The 15,875-nt window shown below is 41.8% G+C and overlaps 1 protein-coding gene and 1 long non-coding RNA gene across 11 annotated transcripts in view; one reads left to right on the top strand and one right to left on the bottom strand.

Moving 5' to 3' along the window:
- HECTD4 (HECT domain E3 ubiquitin protein ligase 4) overlaps window positions 1-15,875 on the top strand; it is a 197,348-nt gene that overhangs the window by 108,063 nt on the left and 73,410 nt on the right. For all 10 annotated transcript variants that reach the window (XM_012537331.3, XM_033408587.2, XM_033408588.2 and 7 more), the window contains 15 exons: window positions 160-323; window positions 914-1,147; window positions 2,145-2,337; window positions 2,531-2,635; window positions 3,113-3,201; window positions 3,581-3,756; window positions 6,213-6,348; window positions 6,442-6,583; window positions 6,673-6,839; window positions 9,324-9,470; window positions 10,155-10,339; window positions 12,356-12,509; window positions 13,633-13,913; window positions 14,144-14,333; window positions 15,292-15,373. In XM_012537331.3, the coding sequence (XP_012392785.2) occupies window positions 160-323; window positions 914-1,147; window positions 2,145-2,337; window positions 2,531-2,635; window positions 3,113-3,201; window positions 3,581-3,756; window positions 6,213-6,348; window positions 6,442-6,583; window positions 6,673-6,839; window positions 9,324-9,470; window positions 10,155-10,339; window positions 12,356-12,509; window positions 13,633-13,913; window positions 14,144-14,333; window positions 15,292-15,373 (2,445 nt within the window). The remainder of the gene's footprint in view (window positions 1-159; window positions 324-913; window positions 1,148-2,144; window positions 2,338-2,530; window positions 2,636-3,112; window positions 3,202-3,580; window positions 3,757-6,212; window positions 6,349-6,441; window positions 6,584-6,672; window positions 6,840-9,323; window positions 9,471-10,154; window positions 10,340-12,355; window positions 12,510-13,632; window positions 13,914-14,143; window positions 14,334-15,291; window positions 15,374-15,875) is intronic.
- Window positions 7,238-9,325, bottom strand: LOC125961305 (uncharacterized). Its single transcript, XR_007471854.1, has 2 exons — window positions 8,754-9,325; window positions 7,238-7,814 (listed from the first exon to the last, which is right to left on the bottom strand). It is a non-coding gene; the product is annotated as an uncharacterized LOC125961305 (long non-coding RNA).

Here is a 15,875-nt window from a genome sequence, read left to right as displayed (position 1 = left end):
CTACTCATGGTGTTGGGTGCTGTCTCTGTGTCCCGTAGCAATGATACTTGATACTGCTCCATGAGCCCCTGTGGTTGGGGACAGTGCAGTGTGGTGCAGCGCAGGTGAAGTGCTCCTCCGTGTAACTGACCAGTCTGGTTTGCCCTGTCTGCATTGTAGGAGTCTTCAGAGGATGTGTCGGGAGGCTTACCTTTTCTGGTAGACCTGGCTTTAGGTCTGTCTGTGTTAGCTTGTTCTATGTTAAGAATCCTATACAACGGACCAGAAATTACCAAAGAAGAAGAAGCCTGTCAGGAGCTGCTGCGGTCCAAACTTTTACAAAGGTAAGAAAAGGCTCAAATTGGACTAGTTTTGCTCGCAAAGGAAGAAGGACTTTATGTGGAAAACTACTTTTAGTACATTTCCCAGCTGATTGTGCCTACTGCCTGCCAATCCCATGGGTATCGCTGTGTCTAAGAAATAAGATGAAGATTACATCAGAGTGCCTTGTGGCCCTTACTTTACTAAGTTTGAAATTACACCCTTGAACTGTGTAAGCTTTTCTCCAACCCAAGTACTGTATACTTAAATTAAAGGATCCCCCAAAGAATGGGAAGATGGACAATAAAGCAGACATAGCAAAGTGTTCCTTCTGGAATCTTGGCTGTGGGTATATGAGTGTTAGCTGTGTAATTCTTCCAACTTTTCTGTATATTTTAAAGTTTTCATAATAAAATGTTGGGGAGGAGGTAGAGTCCCAAAGATGGGGTTTCATATAATGCTCATTTTTCTTCAGCCTCTGGAGGAGGTTTGATGAATAAATACTTAATACATAATGTGATCCTTCAAATGTTGAATATCGATATATCTGCAAACTTCAAGTAGCTTTCCAGATAGAAGAGGAAGTGAAGAATCTCTTCTTCTTTATGTTCAGGTGCCAGTGGCAGGTGGAGGCCAATGGTGTGATCTCCCCTGCCCTTACTCCAAGCCCATCTCCACTGCCTCTGACCATTGAGGAAGACAGAGAATTCACTTACCCCTCTGACGTCCTCGTGCCTCCTGTTGGAAACTACTTTGACCTGCCCCGGATCAGGCTGCCTCCAGGAATCATGATAAAGCTCAGGGAAATTTCTGGGCGTGCCAGACCTCAATTTAGACCAAGTATAAAGTATGTTGCTATACAGCACTTTATTTTCCCAATGAAAAAATGTTTAAACAAGCGAAGGGGGTGTGTTTCTTCTTGTAGTCTAGCAGATGAACCTTTCATTTTACGTGTACTTGATGAATGTTAACCAGGTGCTCTGGAGAGTACCCCCAGGTGGTGTTCCAGGTCGGTGGGTTAAAAGCGTGGGCTCAGCAACGTTAGTATTGCCTGAGAACTTGTCAGTTCTTGGGCCCCATTTCACACCTGCTGAATCAGAACCTCTGAGGATGGGGCCCAGTAGTAATCTGTGTCTTGACAGGTTTTCCATATGATTCTGATGCATGCTAACATTTGACAAATTCTAGGTTTTTCTCAGGTGGTTTGACCTTCTACTTGAAGGTAGTCATCAACTTTGGTTTCCATAGGGTCTAGAGACATTTCTTTATTTTCAACGCCTGGAGAGATGGTAATCTTTAATCTAGAATGTGAGGTCTTGCAGTTACCAATGTCTTTGTGGTATTCTAGCTTAAAGTTAAGTCTGTTTTGCAGGCCTCTGCTCTGCCTTCTGAGGCAAGGTTGGCCATTTCAGAGAGAAGAATTTGAAGAATAGATGAAATTTAACATGAAAAAGTAGAAAAGCACCGTTGTTTTCAGCCCAACATCCATACGCCCAAAATACTACCAGCCATAATACTGCATAAAATTAATTGGCAGATATATCGTGCCAAAGATCTTTTATTAACCTCAGACCTATTCCAGCTCTAATATAACACCAGCTCAAAATATACAAATCATAGAAAATGAAGTCTGTTTAATTTTGATTTTCAGCTTCATCGGCCAATGTCAGTTTTATCAGGTAAATATATCAAATTATTGCCAACTTGTAATAAAGAAAGTGTGGTGAATATTTAACATACTTAAATCAAAGCGTACACTCTTCCATCTATAAAATACCGTATTGGTAAGTTGAGAACTTACCAATTCTAGTCATATAGCTGACTGGTTTCCCTTGTGATCGCAGAGAAGTAATCCAGCCAGACGTGATGGAGGAAATGGTGGTATCATGTGTCATTAAGCACTTGAACTTGGTTGATGCACTGCAGTCCCTAATAAATTTCCAGTATCAAGAAGAACATGCTGAGGAATATGATTTATTGTGTAAAATCATGGGAGAGACATTTAAGAAACTCAATGCCATGGAGAGACAGCTGCAGGTAAGTGAAAGTTAAAACATTTAGATGTCTCTTATAACTGTGGGAGATGACTTCTTTCCTAGAAATTTAATGAAGTTTAAAAAGTGATCTGAATTTTAAAAAGATTATTGCAACTAAAATTTCTGAATTTACAGATTGCATTTGTTTTTATTTTGCATCTAGTTTCACATTGTTTTATATTTTAATGTGTCAGAGTGTTGCAGAATTGGAACAGAAATGGCAAAGTGAGGTTGATGATGCCACACAGGGGAAGCTGGAGAACAACATGCCTTTCTTCTATGATTACCATTTTAATGAGGTGAGCAAGCTGTATGACTCATCACTGGGGCATTGCTATTTGTAGTACAATGGTATATACTGTGTGCGTAGAGATAACATGATTTTTAAAATGTTGCATACCTTGAAACATACCCATTGTTTAAAAAGGGTTAAATAAGGTTGATTAGATTAGCATGTCAATGATACAAAGAATAAGTTACTCCTTATTTAATTAATAGTTTTATAAAGCAGTTATCATCATTATCAAATTCTGCTTTCAAGCCTTTAAAAAAAAAATAAAAGAGTTATAAGCACTGAAGAAATCCCCAGAAAGTAGTCATTGCCATTTTTAATCATTAAAATATCAAATAGTAACTTACAAATGTGCTTCTGGTGTAGAAATATGGACCAAAGGTGGGTTTTTTCCCTGAAATTTTCTGTTCCTTTTAACACGTACAGTAAAACTCAGTTTTTGCAGATTCTGCATATGATCTTTTCTTGATTTTTCCTTCTTTAGAACAAAATGAAAGAACTAGAACTTTTGTGTTCAATGAAGGAAGTCTCCTTTGATGGAAATGATCTTGAAAACATGGTCCTATCTCTGAGGTTAGTGATGTTAGTAACTGTGTAAAGCTAATTTATCACTTTGATGCTCAAAACAAAAATCTCATCTCTTAACAGATATTTTAAAAAATATTGTGCATTCAACTAAATATTTTAGAGTTGGAACTTATTTGGTATTTGGAAACTTTGATTTTAGCCTTCAGAAGTTAGCATATAGGCACTTGAAACTGGGCAAAAGGAACTAAAACTGGCCACAGTTCATAGCACGGCTCTCCTCGGATGGGGAAGGGGGAAGGCGAGCAATATTTATCAGATTACTTTTGCTTAGGTTCCCCTCTATCTTCTCATATCCTTTGTAATGAAACACTTTAGTTTTGGTAAACCAGAGGACAACTAAATGCACATCAGTCTTTCTTTATAGGGAGAAGTTCCTACAAGAAGTGAATTCTCTTATTCAGAAACCCTCGCACCCACTGGCTAAAACGAAGACGTTAGTGAAGAGTCTAATGAACCGAGCTGAGCTGTTGCTGCACGTCACCATTGCGGCCCAGTCCGGCCTCACAAGAAGCATCTCAGGGACCCCCGCAGAAACACCGGGTACTGCTGACAGCCAGCCCTGAAAGGCTGTCTGCGCTAGTCTGTTCATAAAACATACATCAGCTGCTTTAAAAAAAAAAGAAAATCACTCTTGTGTACTCATAGAAAGGAAGAAAAGGAAATTTCAACTTTTTAATTTTGCCTTTTACTTTTTCCAGCCAAGAAGTACTTTTCATTGAATTCATGTGGTGTTTTGTGAGTCATCTGAGCATCAGGGGTGCCTCGTCATTTGCCTTGTTTAGTTTTGAGGGGAAGCATCTAAGGAGCCCAATAACATGTATTTTTATAATCCCAGTGCCCCTCATTTTTAGATTATGGATTGCCATTTTCATAGTAACATATAATTAGTCAACGTTGTGAATCCTGGAATGCATCATATTTTTCTCTTTACTTGAAGCTGAGTTTGCATTTCCTCTTTAGTAATTATGTGGAACCTTCTAGCATGAATTTCCACTATTAATTTTTTTCCTAGTCACATTCTTTTTTAAATTAATTTATTTTATTTATTTATTTGTGGCTGTGTTGGGTCTTCGTTGCTGCACGTGGGCTTTCTCTAGTTGCGGCGAGCAAGGGCTACTCTTCATTGTGGTGTGCGGGCTTCTCATTGTGGTGGCTTCTCTTGTTGCGGAGCACGGGCTCTAGGCATGCAGGCTTCAGTAGTTGTGGCTCACGGGCTCTGGAGTGCAGGCTCAGTAGTTGTGGCGCATGGGCTTAGTTGCTCCGTGGCATGTGGGATCTTCCTGGACCAGGACTCAAACCCGTGTCCCCTGCATTGGCAGGCAGATTCTTAACCACTGCGCCACCAGGGAAGCCCTCCTGGTCACATTTTAATTGCTAGCTTGAAAACGCATTTCTCAGGGAAATCAACAAGTCTTCTTGCTTAAGCCAGATCCACACACTGGGCAGAGCCCATAATAGCAAGTGTTAATTCTTACCCTGAGAGAAGAAGTCATAAACATGTTCTTTTCTTCTTTTTTTTTTTTTTAATTTATTTTATTTATTTTTATTTTTGGCTGCGTTGGGTCTTCATTGCGGTGCGCGGGCTTCTCATTGCAGTGGCTTCTCTTATTGCGGAGCACGGCACACGGGCTTCAGTAGTTGTGGCGCACGGGCTTAGTTGCTCCGCGGCATGTGGGATCTGCCTGGGCCAGGGCTCGAGCCTGTGTCCTTTGCGTTGGCAGGTGGATTCTTAACCACTGCGCCACGAGGGAAGCCCATAAACATGTTCTTAAATGAAAGACTCCATGTTGTCTAGACCCATTGCCCGATGGACACTGTGGAGCAAGTGAACTTGTTTTCATCCCATCTGATTGCCCAGGGCTCCTCTCACTAGGGAGAGAAGTCTAGGATGACTCCCAGGTTTCTGACCCCAGTAATAGGGTTCCCCTGCAGCAGGGGAGGCATGCCAGGTGTGCAGTATGAACACATGCTAAGATGGTCAGCTACACCATGTCCCTGGCCACATTAGCCCGTGTTCATTAAAGGTCCCATGAAAGACTTACCCACTCAGTAAGCCTGGTGGTGCTTTCCAAGAGGCTTTTGGCATTAGAGATGATGAACCAGTAGTTTCCTAAGAGATAATGTCTTCAAAAATTATAATTTTTTTAGATTGAAGCTATCTAACCATTTTTAAGACAGATTCAAAATGACCTCAACTTTCTTAACATCTTTTTTTCTTTACCTGTCTTCACATGCAGTTTTGTCTGCTTCCATTAAAGTGTTCCTTTACAAAACAACTATTTCCTTGATAGGAGTGTATATCTTATAGGAAGGGCTGGTCAGATTCTAGCTAAAGTGTGATATTTACTCACATCAACTATGATCAAAGCGAGGTATCACCAAATGGCAATAAGTCAGCTAAATAAAGCCAACATTAAAGGGGGAACAAAGGCCATCTCTAAAAAAAAAAAAAAAAAGGATCTGGATTTATTTGAATTAAGATTTTTTGCTTCCAGAAATTACTGTCCTCTCTTGCTTTTTGGAATGCTTAATATTAAAGTTAACACTGATGGTTTACGAAATTAAATGAATTTTTCAGCCTTTCTTTGGAAACCCAATTTGATAAAAGGAGTTTAGTTTTTCAAGATAAAGTAATTTTTAACCTTGATATTCGAGGTTTTAAACCTCAGTATTCAAGGTTTTAAAAAATTGGCCTAGGGAATTCGCTGGCAGTCCAGTGGTTAGGACTCTGCACTTTCACTGCTGAAGGCCTGGGTTCAGTCCCTGGTTGGAGAACTAAGATCCCACAAGCTGTGCGGCACGGTGCCCCCCGCCCTCCCCCCAAAAAAATTGGCCTAAAAATCATCTGTGTGCTGTGCTAGCTGGTTTGGTGGCTGAACTGGAAAGCAAAGATACTCTTAGACAGTTCGGTGGTTCCTTGTTACTTTTCGCTGTTGCTGCCATCCTTACAAATAGGATAGCAGATATGTCAACGTTCTTCTTCCTCTCTGTTCCAGCTTGTAAATCAGCCTCTGAAACAAAGGTGATATCTCATGCTGTGCGGCAGCCTGTTTTTCTTCGCAGCATGTCGGCTCCTTCTGACCTGGAAATGATTGGTAACGAAGATTTGGAATTTACTAGAGCAAATCAGAGGTAAATAGCTAATGGCCAAGGTCGGATTCCCACCTGCGGCTGAGCGCTGTCATCGCAACACACTCCCTGAGCGGCTTTCTTGTTTGGCTGTAGGCGGCGCCACGTGACCAGCCACCGCAGCAGCTCCTTCACGCTCCTGCAGTCATTGGCCATCGAGGACAGCAGGGATAAGCCCACCTACAGCGTCCTGCTGGGGCAGCTGTTTGCTTTCATCGGCACCAACCCTGACCAAGCTGTACGTCACGTTTTGCCGACCACAGGTGGATAGCACGAGGGGTCGTGTGACAGCAGGAGTCAGGTGTACTTCCTTTTCATGCGTTTCAGGTGTCCAGCAGCAGCTTTCTTTTGGCTGCGCAGACAAGGTGGCGGCGGGGAAACACTCGCAAGCAGGCGCTGGTGCACATGCGGGAATTGCTGACGGCTGCCGTGCGAGTCGGGGGAGTGACACATCTTGTGGGTCCGGTGACAATGGTCCTTCAGGGAGGACCCAGGTCAGTTGTTTCTGTTAGTTTATACTGTCCTGTCTGGAATGGGCAAAAGCCATTCCAGAGATTACTCTTGGAGCAAGATCTTAGATTTTAATGTTTTCCCATAAAATAATATACTTTAACAAAACTGGTACAGGATTTAATTTTAAAAATTCAGCACATATAACAGAAAGTAAAAGTCTCCTTCCCTCCCTTCCTAAATTCCACTCTGTTCATTAAGAGCTTGTTGTATCAACTATGCATACGTAATAGCTATTTCATTCTCTTTGTATGCTTAAGTGTGTATGTGTATGATTTTTTTAAAACTCAATTCAGATTATATTACACAGGCCTTACTGTAATCAGTTGTTTTCCTCAATATATCTTGGATATCTGTGTCTTTTCATGTTAATATGTATAGATCTGCATTATAGCTTTTAAGAACTTCATGGACCTCAGTTGTATAGATGGTTATATTTTATTTAACTCATCCACTACTGATGGACACATAGGTTCATTTATTTTTTTATTTTGTGGTACGCGGGCCTCTCACGTTGTGGCCTTTCCCGTTGCGGAGCACAGGCTCCGGACGCATAGGCTCAGCAGCCATGGCTCACCGGCCCAGCCGCTCCGCGGCATGTGGGATCCTCCCAGACCGGGGCATGAACCCGTGTCCCCTGCACCAGCAGGTGGACTCTCAACCACTGCGCCACCAGGGAAGCCCTAGGTTCATTTATTGTTTCTTTCTCTCTTTCACTTTCCCTCTCCTTCCTTTCTTCCACCCTTCCTTTCTTCCTTCTTTCTGTTTTGGTTTCCTTTTGCATTAACAATAGTGCTGCAGTCAACAACCTTATATCCTTATATTTTTGGTGCTTATTTTTACTAGATCAAATTTCTTTTTTTTTTTTTTTGAATTTATTTATTTATTTTTGGCTGCGTTGGGTCTTCATTGCTGCACACAGGCTTTCTCTAGTTTCATGGAGCGGGGGCTGCTCTTTGCTGTGGAAGAAACAAAATTTTAGTTCTTGCTCACATCCATTGCAGGTCTGTCTTGGCTCATGGTACTCACAGAGAGCTCAGGACAGAGGAGGAGACCACCATCTCGAAAGCTTTCAGGGCCCTTGTCAGAGCTCTGGCTCGTTGGCCAGACTAGTCACATGCCCACCCAACCGCAGCGGTGCCCAGAGGCATAGTGAGTAACACTAGTGACTGCCACAGCTTACTTCCAGAGTAGTTTCTCTGTAACACTGGCAGCATTATTCCTTTTTCCCTCATTACATTTCCCTCATGACATTATTAATGCCATGTGTCAGACATCTAAAAAAAAAAATGCAGAAAATCCCAAAGTATAAAATAAAAATGACCTGTAAATCTAGCATCTTAAAATAAAACCTATTAATGTTTTAGTGTATTTGTTCAGTCTTTAGTCTAACCGTAGTGATCTCCTATAATGTTTTTAGTGCTCGGATAGCACTGCATCATATCCCTGGACCTTTTTTAAGCCAATTTCCTATTTTTAAACCTTAGTTTTTATTTATTTTTACTATTATAAACAATATTATGTTGTATATCTTTGTAGATAAGTCCGATAGTTCCAGTTTTCAGCTAACATTAATTGCCATAGAATCTATCCCAGGTTGTGTTTTTACATTGGGAAAGTCTTATTTCCCAACAGGATTCTCACATTCTGCTCATAATCAGAGTACGAACTTGCAAAGGACGCTTCGCTAATCTATTTGTGTCTTGGTTTTCTCACTAGTGCAATTGCATTTACAGTATTCAGTGCTGCATGGAATGTCGTAGCCATGCCTCAAATGAATGGTTTCATTATTAAATAAGTTTGAGAAATGTTGGGTGCCATTCTCTTGCTCCTAGAGATATGAAAGACTTTAACCTTAAAAGATTCTGAGTAGTCCTGCAGTGAGGAACCCAGCTTACCTTTACTTAACGTGGGATTTCCCAGACTTTTCTCTTTTTTTTGGCTGTGTTGGGTCTTCGTTGCTGCACACGGGCTTTCTGTAGTTGTGGCGGGCGGAGGCTACTCTTCATTGCGGTGCGTGGGCTTCTCATTGCGGTGTCTTCTCTTGTTGTGGAGCATGGGCTCTAGGCGGATGGGCTTCAGAAGTTGTGGCACACAGGCTCTAGAGCGCACGCTCAGTAGTTGTGGCGCACGGGCTTAGCTGCTCCGTGGCATGTGGGATCTTCCTGGGCCAGGGGTCGAACCCCTGTCCCCTGCATTGGCAGGCAGATGCTTAACCACTGCGCCACCAGCGAAGCCCTCCCAGACTTTTCTTGAGTGTGGGCGTTGTCTTTGAGGCACACTTAGAAATCCTGCCCAACAGCCTTCTGTGATCCTGCAGTTTGGGAAACACTGATCTCCAAGATTCCTTCAGTTCTGGATTCATCTAGACACTCTTGGGTTTCTCAGAAGAACTCTCTTGCTCTTGTGTTCACTATCGCCGTTCTTGACATGGTTGAGGAAGTCTGAGCTTTGGTTCTGTTCCCTAGAATTGAAGAACTAACCTGTGGTGGGATGGTCGAGCAGGTCCAGGAAGCCTTCGGCGAGACCATGACTTCTGTTGTCTCTTTGTGCGCCCGTTACCCTATCGCTTGTGCGAATAGCATCGGACTCTTATGTACTATACCTTACACCAGGTAAGCAAGGAAATGCTTTTTATTGTTAGTAAGGTACACCACAATGTAGTTGATTAAACAGAAATATTTTTTAATTAAAAAATTGGATTTTTTGGTTTTGATTATCCAGTGACACTATCACTCTGATTAAATGAGCTTGTCTCCTGACAGACACTTAAAGTTACTATGTAAATTCCTTATTGTTGAGTTCCTGCATGATCAAGCGTGGATCCCCATTAGGGAATTATATTACAGTGTCAAAATGGAGAAGTTTGAAGGAAAGAAATAGGTCCCTAGGAAATTACTTATATACTGAGCAAAATTTTTTGCCTTTGCACATTTATTTCCTCTCTTAGTTACTTGATTAATAGTTTGAAAATGTCAAGAATTCATGAAGTCATTCTTTGAATCCCCTTATGATAAAGTATGTAGTTTTTTTCTATTATGGTAACCTTGTGTTGATTCCATCGATTTTTACTTTGCTGTTGTATACGAACTAACCAGAACTTGACGTTCATTATTTATGAAGGAAAATACTCATTCTAAAAAATTTCTATGTTGAGTTATACATTGGTATCCTAAGTTGTGGACAAGAAACTATACTGACATGTTTTATGACCCTTTGATAACCTGAATCTTAAGTGAGAAGTTCCTAAGGGCTAATCAGTTATATTTCTTTCATTCAACCCTTTCTGCCTGGCCCAGGAGTGAAGAGAAGTGCCTGGTGCGCAGTGGCCTTGTTCAGCTCATGGATCGACTGTGCAGCTTGAGCAGTCAGACTGAGTCCAGCTCCAGTGAGAAACAAACCAAGAAGCAGAAGGTGGCCACCATGGCCTGGGCAGCCTTCCAGGTGCTTGCCAACCGCTGTGTTGAATGGGAAAAAGAAGAAGGTGAGAAGCAGGATTCCTTTCTAGAGCTCATTGATTTCTTCTATTGATGTGTTTATGTATTAAGTATTTGTGCTGGATGGGGGAAAGAAAAGCTATATTAAATTACATAAGTAGATTGGTTGAATCAATTATGTTATCATGGGAGCCTCTTCATCGGCATGGTTCTATGAAAATTTACTACTCTATGACAGTAAAGAGTATCCTAACCTGGAGGACATTATGCTAAGTAAAATAAGCCAGACACAGAAAGACAAATACTGCAGCCATCTCACTTATATGTGGAATCTAAAAAAGCCAAACTCATAGAAACAGTAGAACAGTGGTTGCCACGGTTAGGGGGCGGGGGAAATGGGGAGATGTTGTTCAAAGGGACAAGCTTTCAGTTATAAGATGAATAAGTTCTGGAGATCTAATGTACAGCATTGTGATTAGAATTAATAATACTTTATATATACTTGAAAGTTGCTGAGAGAATTAATCTTGTGTTCTTATCCCCTCCCACACACACAGAAAGGTAACTATGGGAGGTGATGGATGTATTCACTAACTTGATTGTGGTAATCATTTCACAATGCATATGCATATTAAATCATCACGTTGTACACCTTTTAAAAAATTCACGTTCTACAATCTGAATATATACAATTTTTATTTGCTAATCATACCTCAGTAAAGCTGCGGGGGTGGGGAGGAATGATAACCATCTGAAAGGAGTACAGTAACCCCAGGAAATTGAAGACATCTTTCATTTCCTTTCTGTCAACACTGCTAACGGTGTCCGAATAAATATTTTTATGCAATGATTTTCCAGTTGCACTTTTGAGGTGCTATTTTCAGATTATATTTTCAGTCACCAATCCAATTTAAAAAGTAAACTTGAAGGATAACTTCTCCATAGTATCCCAGGTATATAGCTTGTTTATTTATTCATTCACTCTGTGTCTTATTGTCCTGAGAGCCAGGCATAAGATGAATAAGGCATCGTTCCTCACCTTAAAAAATATGGTCCAATTAAAAATAAAGATGCTGTGATGATCCATGTAAAAAAAAAAAAAATATATATATATATATATATATGGTCCAGTGGGGGAAATAGACCAATGAACAAATAATTACCGGGCAATCAATGCCATGATCAAGGTGCACACAAAGTGCTATGGGAGCATAGAGGTCCCTACAGACCAGCTGTGCTAGGGATCAGGCAAAGCTCCCCAAAGAAGGTGATATGTGAGTTCTTCTTGAAGGATAAAGAAGACTTCTAGGTAGAATGAACAGTAAATGGCAAGTAATTTTTGTGGCCTTTACGAGAGATGTTTGGGGAAGGCTCTGGAACTACAATGAAAATAGAAAGACCCCAAAATGTCTTTTATTGTGTTTGAGAAGAGGTAGGGTGTGAGTTAAACATCAAGACGTTTTCCAAAACAGAAACAGACTCGCAGATATAGAGGGCAAGCTAGTGGTTACCAGTGGGAAGAGGGGCGGGGAGGGGCACTATAGGGGTAGGGGACTAAGCAGTACAAACTATTGTGTAAAAAATAAGCTACGAGGGTATATTGTACAACATAGGGAATATAGCCAATATTATATAATAACTATGAATGGAGTACAACCTTTAAAAATTACGAGTCACTGTGTTATACACCTGTAACTTATATTGTACATAAACTGTACCTCACTAAAAAAAAAAAAAATCAAGATATTTTCATCACAGTAAAATGGTGATTCTTGCCTGTCAATCAAAGTATGTTTCTGGGTTTTGTGTGGATGAATTATATTCAGTTTTAATTAAGAGGAATGTCTTTCCCCAACACTGAATCATTTCTCAAGTTACTGTTACCTTGTTCATGTTCAGTTGTTATCTAATGAGGAGACACTAATTGGATGGCTAATGAAATACTGAGCAGGTTAAAGGAAAATTGGGCGAAGGGAGGGCTTTAATGCAGGCTCACCACACCTGCAGACTCGCCATGCCTTCCTGGAGCTTTCACTGTGCTTCTCCTTTCTTGCACTCTGAAGGCGGCTCCACAGACGCTGTGCACTCAGGTCTGGCCCGTCAGGTGTCCAGCCTTCTCACTAACCACCTCGCCCGAGCGACAGAGAGCTGTGGCAACCAGGCTGCCGGGAATGATGCCCTCCAGGACGTCCTGAGTCTTCTCAATGACCTCTCGAGGTAAGGAAGGCCCAGCTGGGGCTTCCCTGGTGGCGCAGTGGTTGAGAGTCCGCCTGCCGATGCAGAGGACACGGGTTTGTGCCCTGGTCCAGGAAGATCCCACATGCCGCAGAGCGGCTAGGCCCGTGAGCCATGGCCGCTGAGCCTGCGCGTCCGGAGCCTGTGCTCTGCAACAGGAGAGACCACAACAGTGAGAGGCCCGTGTACCGCAAAAAAAAAAAAAAAAAAAAAAAGGAAGGCCTGGCTGGAGCTGTGGGAGGAGGTGGCTTTTCCTCTGAGTGATTTGGCTTCCTTTGCGGGTGGTTGTCTTTAGAAACATCTTACTAGGCCATCCTGATATGCTCCTGCATCAAGAAAAATAGCAGAGGATGAAGTCATTGAAAAATAGCATTTAGTTCCAAAATAAGAAAATTATTTAGGTGAATATCTACATCATAAAATAACATATTATCATTTGCTTCAATACTTGACTGGCAACAGCTGCTAGCCTTTTGAGTCAGTACAATTGCATTCAGTAACCAAACATCTTTACCTTCATTATAGCAAGATTAAAGGATAATCAGCCAGGACCTGTAATTAATTCGCCTTCTCATGCTGTGTCTTTAAAAGAAGATACTCTGTGGAGGTTTAATCATGTGTGAGCTGTGGGGCCCACAAAAGCTTGTCCACATAAGGCTGCTTATTCTTTGGTTTCTGCTGAAATGTAACAGGTTCAGCTGTGGCAGATCCCAGACTCTTGAGGCCAGTACAACACTGTATGATCTCTGGTCTTGAAGCACTTCTTAAAGAGGAATAAAAGACTAAACTAAAAGCCTCCTAGCTTGGGTTTCTAAGTCTTGGTGTTCTGTGAATCGTGCTGAACTATAGGATCTCAATTAAATAAACATCAAGTATCAGAAAATATTCAAAAATCTTTTAAAGTATTATTGGTCAATTATGAGCTTTCATCGGATGTTTACAAAAACCCTTAATTCTCCTTCATAAAAACGTATTGCCAAATCTGTGTCTTCCTCATTAAATATGAAGTCATCAGTTTGTTCAACCTCATCTAGGGAACTTCTGCTTCTGAATTTCTGTAGATAACATTCTCAGCATTGTGGACCTTTTCTTCCTCCTTTTGCAGGAGTCACATAGGTAAAGCCATCCTGAGCCAGCCAGCTTGTGTGTCCAAACTCCTCTCCCTGCTGCTTGACCAACGCCCGTCCCCAAAGCTGGTTCTTATCATTCTTCAGCTGTGCCGGGCGGCACTCCCGCTGATGAGCGTAGAAGACTGTGGGAATGTGGAGCTCCCACCCTGGAGCTATTCTGTCCCCTCCCTAAACAGCGAGCAAGAGGATCCCAGCGACCCAGCGTCCAAGATCGCCTCGTTGCTCTTAGCAAAGCTAGCAGATTACGTGGTCCCAGGTGAGTAGCCTCCTGGACGGAAGACTGGCACTGAGGCGCTCACTTCCTGTGGACGGTCAGACCGAGCTTTCCCTTGTCCACAACTGCAGCTGTGCTTCCTGTGATAAAAGGGAGAGAGAGCGGAGAAGGGACTAGCGGGAGAGAGGGAGGAAGAGAGATTCCAAAGCCAGTGCTTTCCTTATACAGGGGAGCCGCACAAACAACTTCGCAATTTTTTTGTTTGCTTAAAGGATGTCAGACAGTCCTTTCTCCAACTGCTTCCGAACCTGACACCACGTTGACAAAAATCAGCCCCAAGAGTTCCTTAAAAGGAGATAAAGACCCTGGAGAAGAGAGTGAAGCAGTGGATGGCAAGCTCTCTATCTTTATCCACAAGCGGGAAGACCAGTCATCCCATGAAGTTCTCCAACCATTACTAAGGTGATGATTGTAATAGCTATATGCCATCAAGCACTAGCCATGTCGCAGGCACTGTGCTGAGTAAGCCCCTTACAGGTATCAACTGTCTCAGCCCTCTTAACACCCCTAAGAGGTAATCAATGTTACTATCATCCCTGTCATTCCATATGGAGAAACTGAGGCAGAGCTGAAATATAAATGCAGGTCCCTCTAATGCAGAACCCAAAGGTACTGTCTCTCCAGACCCAACAGAGTGAAAATCCTGTTGAGAATGTATCATTTGTGTCCTATGAGGAGTCTATAGTGTGACCTGGGCTTTGAGAAGGAATAATGCAGCTTGGTTTTCAGTTATTGGCATCCTTCAGCCATCAGTAAATTTAGGGATACCATTGACTGTGAGGTGAAGAAATAAGAAACTTTTTTATAGCTTTATTTAATCGAAGGATGAATGGTATGATTGCTCAACAAGGAAGTAAAAATATATAATTACTGTCCAAAGTTTACAAATCTACAGGGCCCTGTCAGTGGAATCCAGGACAACGAGAAGATCCCACAGAGCACAAGGGAATTTAGGAGAGGTGTTTATGTCTCAGATGGAAGAGTCCTCTCTTCAAATAAATGATTGAATGATGGTGTCATCCTCATAATTGGATCCCTTGTCTGCCATCATGGCAGCCGAAAGCACTACTAAGCGTGGTCAGGGCAAGTCAGCACATAGATGAAGAAACTTCCAAGGAACATTCCTGGGCACTGTGAAACGTCATAGTACAAATTTGGTGAAAGATTTTTTTGAGAGCCAGGTTTAGGAGGCAGGGGGAGCTGAATTATTAGAAAGGAAGATCCAGTCATTCACACCAAGGCAGCAATCCAGGCTGTTCTTAAAATCCCCTCACTTTGGGATTTAGATCACTCACTGAGGCCTCCCCCATCTGTGACCATGCCTGTAAACTCATTGCCTCTCTCTGCCTTCCCATTTTAGTAGCTCAGAAGGACGGCCCTTCCGACTTGGTACTGGTGCCAACATGGAGAAAGTCGTGAAAATGGACCGAGACATGACAAAGGTAACCCCAATATGAAGGAACCCGCTCCGCCAAGACCCACAGTCGAAGAACATATGCCAGGCTTCAGGTTTTCAGGAGAATTTTTTTTTTTTAATTTCAAGTTACCACAGGGTGAGAAATGGAAGACAGTGGCTTAACTGAGGCCATTTTCAAGAGAACTAGTCAAAATCAGTGTATCATTAACGTTAAAATGTAGAAGAGAACTCTTGGTTTTGACCTAGAAATTTTCTTAGCTCTGTTAAGAAAGTTCTACAGCCTAAAAATACTTTAAAAGTGATCAAAAAAAAAAAAAAAGTGACCATAGGGTGAAAGGTTAAAAGAGTAATAATAATAGATAATAAGAAATAAAGACAAAAAAGCCCGTGAAAATATAAAAATTATGCTCAGGTTCACAGATTACACGATAAATAATTAAAGGGAGGTAATAAAACAATAGTAGTGTATCATCTTTACCTGTCGCACTGATAATGTTAAGATCGATGGTACCCATTATTGCCAAGGT

This window comes from Orcinus orca, chromosome 15, assembly GCF_937001465.1.
Source record: "Orcinus orca chromosome 15, mOrcOrc1.1, whole genome shotgun sequence".
Classification (NCBI taxonomy): Eukaryota; Metazoa; Chordata; class Mammalia; order Artiodactyla; family Delphinidae; genus Orcinus; species Orcinus orca.
Note: the sequence above shows the minus strand (reverse complement) of the source record. Positions and strands in the feature narration are given on the sequence as shown.